This window comes from Chinchilla lanigera, unplaced genomic scaffold, assembly GCF_000276665.1.
Source record: "Chinchilla lanigera isolate Chin_1 unplaced genomic scaffold, ChiLan1.0 scaffold00020, whole genome shotgun sequence".
Classification (NCBI taxonomy): domain Eukaryota; kingdom Metazoa; phylum Chordata; class Mammalia; order Rodentia; family Chinchillidae; genus Chinchilla; species Chinchilla lanigera.
Window position 1 is genome coordinate 4,217,674 of NW_004955421.1, and position 10,533 is coordinate 4,228,206.

General features: G+C 33.9%; 1 protein-coding gene across 4 annotated transcripts in view; it reads left to right on the plus strand.

The window, feature by feature from the left end:
* Golga4 (golgin A4) overlaps positions 1-10,533 on the plus strand; it is a 121,929-nt gene that overhangs the window by 87,634 nt on the left and 23,762 nt on the right. For all 4 annotated transcript variants that reach the window (XM_005383706.2, XM_005383707.2, XM_005383709.2 and 1 more), the window contains 4 exons: positions 4,664-4,777; positions 6,888-6,908; positions 7,086-7,154; positions 9,336-9,411. In XM_005383706.2, the coding sequence (XP_005383763.1) occupies positions 4,664-4,777; positions 6,888-6,908; positions 7,086-7,154; positions 9,336-9,411 (280 nt within the window). The remainder of the gene's footprint in view (positions 1-4,663; positions 4,778-6,887; positions 6,909-7,085; positions 7,155-9,335; positions 9,412-10,533) is intronic.

Consider the following 10,533-nt stretch of genomic DNA (forward strand, 5'->3'; position numbering starts at 1 on the left):
ATATTTGAATATAGCTGCTTAACTTGGGATCTTTCTAGGAGAATCAGTTAATTACTCCATCTCTACTAAATTTGCCATTTTTATTGGTTTGGATGGGTTAGGAGGGAAAATTGAGAAAAAAATAATGAAATGCATCAGTCAGATGTTTTCTATTTAATTCCAGGTTAGTTTAATGTTAGTTAGTTCTAATGATATTGCACTAATCAAATAAAACGAGCCATAAAAGTAAGAAAGACATGCGTGCTAGTGAGTACTTTGGATCCCAAAAACGTTTTCAAATGTACAACAAAGTAAATTATTCTCAGGTCATGTATTCTTTTGTGACTTACTCCCAGCCTTATTTTACTATATGCCAAGAAGCATTTGGTGCTATGCTAGGACTAGATACTAATTATTATTTTAAATGTAATTGCCATCTTTGTATAGTTTTTAAAGTTTAAATCTCATTTTTAAAAGATTTAAATAATTTCACTTTTTTTTTTGGTACCAGGCATCAAACTTGGGACCTTGTGCTTGCCAGACAGGCACTATGCCACTGAGCTATATCCCTGACAGTAATTTCACTTTTTAAAAATATTTCGAGGGCCAGCATATAACTCAGTGGCATAAGTGCCTGCCTGGCAAACGCGAGGTCCTGAGTTTGATTCCCGGTATCAAAAGAACAAGAAAAAACTTCGGGTATATATTTGCTAAGTTTAAGAAAATATTACTACTTCTAGAATGTTTAGTGAATGTTGGAATTGGCAAATACATTACAGCTAGTTTATTTCTGTCTTCCATGTTTTGCAGAAGGAAAAGCAAGTTCAGAATAGTTATTTCCTTAAAACTACATAGTGATAGAGATTATTAATTTCACATATTTTATAACTAAAGACTTTTCCCTAAAAAAAAAAAAAAAGAGTTTTAAAAAGGCAACAGCTATTTATCATGAATAATTAAGTTAGATAACTATCTCTGCAGGGGTAAAATCTTCCATGGTACTAGAGTTCTGTTTTGTGAGCTACTTCTCTGTCTCTGGGTGTATGGAGTAGCACACAGTAGACTAATAATGATAAACCTGTGTGGTTATGTAGGTGAGGGATCAGAGGGACTATAGGCCCTGTTGCATGCTTCCTTCCTCCTTAAAGATTAGCTGGATATTAGGGAAATAGAGGAAGTAGTCCCGTGTGCTTCAGGTTTGAAATAGAGCAAGTGGGCAGGAAGTGGAAGGTGGATAAGGAAATGGGGCGAACTCTTCCTCAAGCTTTTTACTTGCCTAAGACCAGTACTATCCATTGAAATGTAATGTTGGCTGTACTTTAGTTTTCTACCTTAGTAACTATATTAAAAAAAATAGGTGAACTTTATTTTAATAATACATTAACTAACTCAGTATAACCCGAACAGTATCATTTCAGAATGTAGCCAGTATAAAATTCACATACAAATGGCTGTCCTGATCTACTGCTCTTTTAACTTTAATTCAACCAGCTACTGATTAAAAATATTTGGGGAAAAAAATTGTGTATGAACCGAAGCGTATGGACTATTTTTCTTGTCATTAGTTCCTAAATGATAGTGTGTAGCAGTTACTTATATAACAATAAGATTATAAGTCATCTCAGAATGACTCACTATACATAAGGAGGTACATAAGTTTTTTTTGTTTTGTTTTTTGGGTTTTTTTTGTCTTTTTGAGACAGGGTCTTGCTATGCAGTTCAGGCTGGCCCTTTGTAGCCCAGGGTGGCCTCAAACTCGCAAGGATCCTCCTGCCTCAGTGTCCTGAGTACTGGGATTACAGGCGTGCACCACCACGCTTGGCTAGGAGGTACATAAGTTATATGTATATATAACACCATTTTTTTAATAAGAGACGTGAACATCTGGAATTTGGTCTGGGGAAAGGTAGTCTTGAAACTAATCCTCAGAGATACCAAGATATGACTATATATATGAGTGTGCGCACATGGACACACACACACAAATAGATAAATTTAGTTTATAAATGTGTTAATAGATAAATATATATAGCTACAGATAAGAGAAAATATGTGTATATATAAATTTCTGTGTATATATACATAAACACAGATACATATATAAATTCTTTCAAATTTACCCTACTTTTATATTTCACCTCAGTTCAGTCTAGGCACAGTTCAGGTGCTGCAATTCTAGAGTTTCTAGTGACTATTATATGAGCTAGTGTATCCTTAGATTTTCCAGCTGCCAGGTCTGGAGCTGACTACAGAATTGGAACTTGCAATTAAATTGCAGTCCCTAACTGAACACTCCAAATACATCCTGTCTTGAATTTAAAAAAAAATATGTGTGTGTGTGTGTGTGTGTGTGTGTGTGTGTGTGTGTAGTACTTAAAAGGGATATTAACAGTTCTTAGCAAACATCTTGCTTTGATTCTGAGATATTTTCATTCTCTTATTTCAAAATTTCTGAGATTGTTTTATATGGGACTTAAATGTATTATAGTCTATATTTTCTCTTCTGAAAATATGTTGTCATATTTATATTTTATCTCAGTGATAACATTGTAGGCTGTTTATGTGATCTATTAAAATCTTTTATTAATAGCAAATTTGAGCATAGAGGCATTTTCCTGTCTTTCCTATCTTAGGTAGTATTCTTATTCTTCAGTTTGAAGAAGCTATGGTAGAAACTTTGGCCATTTTTGATTCCCACTTCCCTAAGTTCCTCACTCATAGGCATCCATGTACCTTTTAGGACAGGAAATCTGCTTATATCTCCAGCACAATATTCAATATATGGTGTGCTCTCAGGATGTGGGTTTTTTGTTGAATCATATTTTATGTCCTCTTAATTACAGTTACTGCTGTAGTTTGGGCTACCATTTTTTATCTGATCCACCTTCCCCCAAAGTATTTATTTTTTGCTTCAATTATTTTTCATCTTGAAACAAAAGGTGTGATCATAGTACTTCTCTTCCTAAATATATCCATTGTTCCAGTGATACCTCTTCTAGTTTATTGTGTGTTCTGGCTAAACTCAACTTTAGTTTATTCTTCACCATATTTTGCCTTTGCTCATGCTTTTCTGTGTACAGGAAATTACATTCTCAAACTTCAGCAACTAATGGAGGTGTTTCTATCTTTTGAATTAAAAAATGTTTTAACTTTTATTTGGAAAAAAGTGGGATCATATATTCATGTGGCTATATAATAAAAATTGGTATATAATAGAAATTGCATCCAGTTTGATGCCTTTTTTTTTTTTTTTTTAATCTTTTTGAGGCAGGATTTTCATATGCAGTTCAGGCTGGCCTTGAGCTCACTTTGTAGCCCAGGCTGGTCTTGAACTCACAACGATCCTCCTGCCTCAGCTTCCCAAGTGCTGGGATTACAGGCATGTGCCAACACTGCCGGCCAGTTTGTCTTTTTGTGTGAAAGAAGACTAGAGGGCTGGGGAAGTAGCTCAGTATCTACCTAACATGAATTTTTTATAAATCCTGTTTGTCAGTGTTTTAGGTGCAAACCCAGGTTAATGTTTGCCTCAGTGGGGTGATATCTAGGAAGGCTAATAGCTAGAGATTTCTGCTTTGCTTATGTTGAGAAAAGGGGTTTATTGAGTTTCAACTAGTCTGAGAAAGTTTTATTACAAGTGTTATTTAAAATTAGATTTTCCAAGTGTCCCATGGCTCAATACCTTACTTTGTGTCCTGAGGCCCAGTCAACTATCTGTTTGTCTTTGAGAATTTTTCTCTTGTTTCTGGAAAGTCAGCATCTGTTCGATACCTGTTTGTGGTTGTTTTTCCTGTTAAGTCTCTTACTCAGCAAACATTTGTCTTCATTGCTCAAATCAGATCAATATTCCAATTCCAAATGTTCTTTTAGCACAAAGGTTATTGCAAAATTTATAAGATTGAGCAGAAGTCTGGATTATTCTGTACAATAAATTACAATAATTACCAAGACAGGAAAGACTATAAGGATGGGCAACAGCCCTTTACCGGGGCAGTCAAAATAAGCAAGAGTGATTCATGTGCCCGCTTTCCCAAGCAGGATCATTTGGCCAAAAAAACACATTTTAATTCAGCCTTTTCTGTTTTGTTTTTTAAAGACAGTAACTACTATTTTTAAAAAGGATTTTAGTTGAACATTTCACCCCAAAGAACTACAGATACCATTTGTGGTAGATGGATAGATGTGCAGAAAACCAACTGTTATTTATACAGCCTATCTATAGGGAGTGAAAACAAAAACAAAATACTTCCACAGCTTGTGATGAGTAAGTTACCAGGTAGCCGGACAATGCTGTGTGTAAACCTGTCTACTGCTTTATTTTTAACAACTATTTTCTTGAAATCAAATCCAAATGCAGAAAATGCCAGTCTTAAAACACAAGATGTATATTACATAGTCAGAGTAGTCAGAGTAGTGTGACTAAAACCTGAGAATCCTAGTTTAGAGGTAAACATCTTGATGAGGTTTGTCAGGTGAGAACCAAAGGAGTAAGAGTGAAAAAAAAAATGGTATCCTGGGAATCATAAGCAGCATTAAAAAGGTCTAAGAGTTAAATAAAAATTAAAATATAGTATTGTGTGTCTCAAAAACTTATTTCTCCTACAGAGGTAGTTTGCTGTGTACCTTGCTGCCTCTCTACAATGTTCTTTTGATGTTTTTAATGCATAATTATTATTTTATTCTAAAGGCTCGTGAAGAAGAAATGACTGCAAAAGTAATGGAACTGCAAACTCAGCTTGAGGAACTGCAGAAGGAGTATCAGCAAAAGCTACAGCAGGAGGAGAATGCTGACAATGTTAATGTGAGAGGAATTTTGAGTTTTCTGCATGTTTCTTGAAGATCTGGTCATTTCCATGATTTGACTCATCTAGTAATATATTTATCCCATTTAATCCTAACAAAGTCCTTTTGAAGAGATTCTTGTGTTCCTTTTACAGACAGTAAAAATAACCTTCAAAGAGGTTGAATAAAATGTTCAAGCTAACACAGTAAATATTGTCATGGAAATCTCAGTCCAACCTACCAGACTTTAAAGATTAAAGTTTTAGTATGTCAGTACTTCTTTGTCTTGTCCATGGGCAAAAAATAGCAGAAGAAGGTGAACCTCAGGCCGGGCATGGTGGCACACGCCTGTAATCCTAGCACTTGGGATGCTGAGGCAGGAGGATTGCTGTGAGTTCGATGCCAACCTGAACTTCACAGTGAAATCCTGTCTCAAAAAAAAAAAAAAGGGAACTTCATAGCCTTGGTTGTAGCCAAAAATGATCCAATATTTTTAATTTTTATGTTTTGTGCTAAAATTTTATGTAGAACATATATTCTGCTTTATAGTATATTCTTAGTTGTAACTGCATAAAATTGATGGTTTTAGATGGTTCTATACCATTGTTTCTTTCTCCTTGTTTAATTGACTAGATGCAGATGCAATATGATAATTTTGGAAAATTGGACTGAATTAAAAGAATTGATGTTGTGTATGTAGGCATTTTTGAAAAAGAAATACATACACTTCTTAAAGTAAAACTGATGCTATGAAAGACCATGTTCAGTTTATGTTTCTTAACGTACCGTGCAACCCAACAAGTACATACCTGCAGAACATGTGGGTTCCGGTGTGAGAAGCCTCACACTGTACCACTTCCTTTTCTAAAATGTATTTGCTCATACAGGATGTTTTTTTCCATGGCATGGTCATGAGGGCCTTGGGAAAGAGGGTAGACAGTGTTTATGACTTTATACTTGAGAGGATTCATTACACAATGTCAGTTAACCAGATTGCAATTTTCTAGACAACTGATTCCATGTATCACTTACCCAAAATGCAGAGAAGAACCTTTATAAAAGAACTTTGCTATGGTCTGCCATTTAGTAGGTATACCTCAATTCTAAGCACTTACCAAGTTGGACAGACCATTTCTCCTTTTACAAACAGCTATTAAGTTAGTTCTGTTTATTTTATATATTTATTTTTTTTGACCATTTGGCCATGATTTGGATATATGACATAATACTAAATATTGCTTCTTATGAGAAAATACATTTATTTTACTAACACAACCTTATTAATATCAAAGTAAGTATTAATGTTGCATATAGTGTCAGGATCTATAGAGTATTGAAACTATGAAATTAATATTCACAAGATTTCTGAGTCCTTTACCTTGTTTCATACAAAAGGAAAGAAAATAACCCCAATTTTTTGTTTCTACTGTGAACAGTTTTTTTCCATTTTATTCTTTATGAATCTTTATCCTTTTCCTTCTTCAGCATCATTCGGTCCTTCTAGACAACTTGTTTTTTACCCCTGAAATAGTCTCCCACTACGTTGTCTTGGTTTGCCTGGAATTCTGGGGCTCAAGTGATCCTCTCACCTCAGCCTCCCAAATAGCTAGGTCTACAGATGTGCACCACTGTTTCTTGCTCCTACATATCTTGAATTGCATGCCTATGTTGAGCTCCATGAAAAATAATTTGTGATAATGGATTCTGAGAAATAGTGCTTCAAAATTTTGCTAAAGGACCTATATGCTTTAAATAGTTGTTATTTGTTTAATTTTAAGAAATTACACAAATGATACATGAACATACTCTTTTTGTAAATGAGTCAGGCAATGTACAGGTATATGGAATAGACCCCTTACTGGGGTCTCCTTCCCTTCCTAAGTGATTAGAAGTTCAGTGAGTGACCTTTCATTCCTGTTCTTTGTGCTTACCTATGTGTGTGTGTAGATATTTTGTATAACAGAATAGACCAGGTTTAAAATAAAATATTAAAATTACCTATCTCAGACCCGACCACTCCCTTAAGACTGTAAGAGTGATTTATTTCCTTGTAATTTTGTATTGCTTTATTTTATCATTTACTTACAGATTTTGTTATATATACTAATTTTTTTCTTTTCTATTTTTAGGTAACAATTATGGCGCTACAGGTAGGATTAGCTCTTCACTGAATTTGACAGAAGTTTGTAAATTTTAGGAACATCCTATTTTATAAATTAAAAATGTAGTCTGTTTTAACGTGATAAAATTTCTCCAGCAATAGAAAAGTATGTCCAGGCAATGAGGAAACCCATATGCATTTCAAATCTGACTTTTTATTTTTCTAGACACAATTAGCACAGAAGACAACTGTAATCAGTGATTCAAAGTTGAAAGAACAGGAGTTCAGAGAACAGGTACAAGCTAATCAGTATATTTTGTTTTGAGCTAACTGAATTTATAGAGATGAGTACTTAGATCTTATTCAGCCAATTTTTAAAAAGTTGGCTTTGAACTCCTGTGTTATATAGGAAATTTTATTTCCCAAATCCACAGATGCTAGGGGCTATCTCTATAAATTCAGATCACATACATTTAAACAAGAACATTTACACCCTATTATTTCTGGAGTTTAACGTTTTGGATAACAACTTCTTTTTGTATAATTTGTAGTAACTTAAATTCTAAGAAGTGTTTCTCTTAGTTGACATTGATCCTTTTTCCTAGTGCTTAAATTGTCTTCATTTAATATGATTTGTTCTTCATTATCCATGGGCAGTGTATATAACTCAGTTTAAATGTGTATGTACATGCTACCCAGGAATGTAGCACAAGCATGTATCATCAGTATATGTATATCTCTGTTGCGTGATTTTTTTTTTTTTTTTTTGTCTTTTTGTGACAGGGTCTCACTATACAGTTCAGGCTGGTCTTGAGCTCACTTTGTAGCCCAGACTAGCCTGGAACTCTCAACCATTCTGCTGCCTCAGCCTCCCATGTGCTGGGATTACAGGCATCTGCCACCACACCTGGCTTGTCACATGATCTTTAATGAAGTGTTTTTCCAAACTTTGGAGAGAGTGTCCCAAGTGAATAGGCTATTTGAATGCGAAATCTCAAGGAATTTTCCAGTTCTCTTAAAATACATACAGATAAAAATCTTGGTGATTGTTGAAACTGAGTGATAAGTGAGTACAGGGTCATTAAATGTACTCTCCATTCCTTATTTTTGGGGGGGCAGGGAGTGTTTTGTTTTTTTGAGACAAGGTCTTGCTGTGCAGTTCAGGCTGGCCTGCCCTTGAACTCATTTTGTAGCCCAGGCTGGCCTCAACTCGTGGCAGTCCTCCTGCCTCAACCTCCTGAGTGGTGAGATTACAGCCGTGTGCCTCCACGCATGGCCCCCTTATTTGAATATGTTTGAAAGTTTTAATATATTTTAAAAATTCCATGTTAATATAATGGTAATATATTTATAAAATACCACTGTGTTTTATTTATTCATCAGTTGGTGGACATTTAGGTTTTTTCTACCTTTTGACTTTAGTGAATAGTGTAGCTAGAATATTCCTTTTTTTTTTTTTTCTAGAATATTCTTTTCAATTTTTGTTTGAACACTTGTTTCTTATCCTTTGCATATATGTATACCCAGGAATAGAATTGCTTACTCACATAGTAAGTCTATGTTTAACTTTTTGGGTTTTTTTCTTTTTTTTTTTTTTTGGTGAGCCAAAGTCCAGATTTTGTATCAAGCTACATCCCCAACTTTTTTTTTTTTTTTCATTTTACTGTTTTAAATTTTGAGACAGGATCTCACTAAATCATTTAGTTGTCCCCAGTGGGCTCAAAAGAACTCAGCAATTTTCTTGCTTCAGCCACTCAGAGTGCTGGGATTATAGGGCTTTGCTTTCATGCCTGGGAAACTTGTTAAGAAAGCTGTTTTCTGAGCACCTGTAACTTTTATATTGTATCAACAATGTATAAGGACTAAAATTTCTCTATATCCTCATCAGGTTTTATATTGTCATAACTGTCTGAGTTAATATGAAAGAGAATGTCACTGTGATTTTAATTTTTCTCTTAATGACTGGCCATGTTAAGCAACCTTCAAGGTTGTCTCTTCTCTCTCTCCCTCCCTTCCTTTGCTTTTTTCTGTGGATTGAACCTGGAGGTACTCCACCACTGAGCTGGGTCTCAGCCCTTTTTCAGATTTTTGAGATAGGGTCTCACTAAGTTCAGGCTGGCCTTGAACTGCTGATCCTTCTGCCTCAGGCTCCCACATAGCTGGGATTATAGGTGTGTGCCACATTACCCAGCAGTCTTTTTAGTTTTTTGCTGCTATCCTTTGATATACAGATATTTGTAAGTTTAATAAAATTCAGTTTGTATATTTTTTTTCTTTTGTTGTCTGTACTTTTGGTTCCTGTCTGAGAAACTTCCTTGTAATTGTTCTTTTAATATTATTCTTTAATATTATTCTTTTAATATTATTTGCCTATACTCTGTCTTTAGCATTAAAAATCTAGTGGGTACAAGAGTCCTTTTTTCTTATATATGGTTTCCATATGAATCTTATGATATGGTTTGAATATTGTTTTTAGATTCACAATTTAGAAGACCGTTTAAAGAAATATGAAAAGAATATGTATGCAACAACTGTAGCGACACCTTATAAAGGTAAGAATGATTTTTTTGATATCATGTAATCCATAGTTATCTCTTCTTGGTAGATTTATGGATGATTTATTTTTATCTTTGTTATCTACATTTTTTTCTTGTATTTTAAATTATGTTTTCTTCATTGATAAATGAAGACTATACATTGTTTACATGATATTTTAAAATATATTCATTGTACAATGACTAAATTGAGCTAATGAATATCATTATCTCATTTATTTAACATTTTTTTGTGGTGAGACTATATAAAATCTCTCATAGTGGTATTAAATTCTTAGTAGATGTGCTGCCGAAGCAAGCACATTGTAGTGATTTTAAAGGTTTTTTTTTTTTTGGTACTAGGAATCAAACTCAGGACCTTGTGCTTGCCAGGCAGGTGTCATGCCACCAAGCTATGCCCCAGCCTATAGTGATATTAAAGAATATGATACATTATTAAATATAGTCAACATGTTGTATAGTAGGTCTCTTGAACTTATTTCTCCTAACTGAACTATTACATCCTCTAAACACACTGTATCTCGTTTTTGGTAACTACGATTCTATTATGTTTCTGTGAGTTTAGCTTTTTTAGATTTCATATACAAGTGAGATTATGCAGTGCTTATCATCTTTTAGCTGGCTTATTTCATTAACACAATGTCCTCCAGGTTTAGCCATGTTGTCCCAAATGACAGGATTTTTCTCAAGACTAAATTGCATTCCTTTCTTTTGTGCTAGCTAACCTGTATTTGTTAGAATGAGTATATTTTGCCTTTATTACTTTATCAATAACAGTGCATTTTTTTAAAAAATTAAATAACAGTGCATTTTGAGGAAAAAGTGATAGTAATCTGAAACAAAAATTACTACAAAATTGTTTATAAAAGAAAAAAAATGCTACAAGGTATAAGTTCATACTTTATTTTCCAGTCTCCAAAGGCCCAGTTGACAATTTATGTGTCTGTTTTCTAGGTTCTTCTGTATCTATGCAAACATTTATGTAATATACTCTATATACTTACACATAAATACTGTTGGTCATATGTTTTAGATGCTGGGTTTCTTACTATTATAGTAATGCTGTAATTTCTCATTTTTTAAAATTTTTTTTATTTTTTATTTTAAAGAATAAAAGAA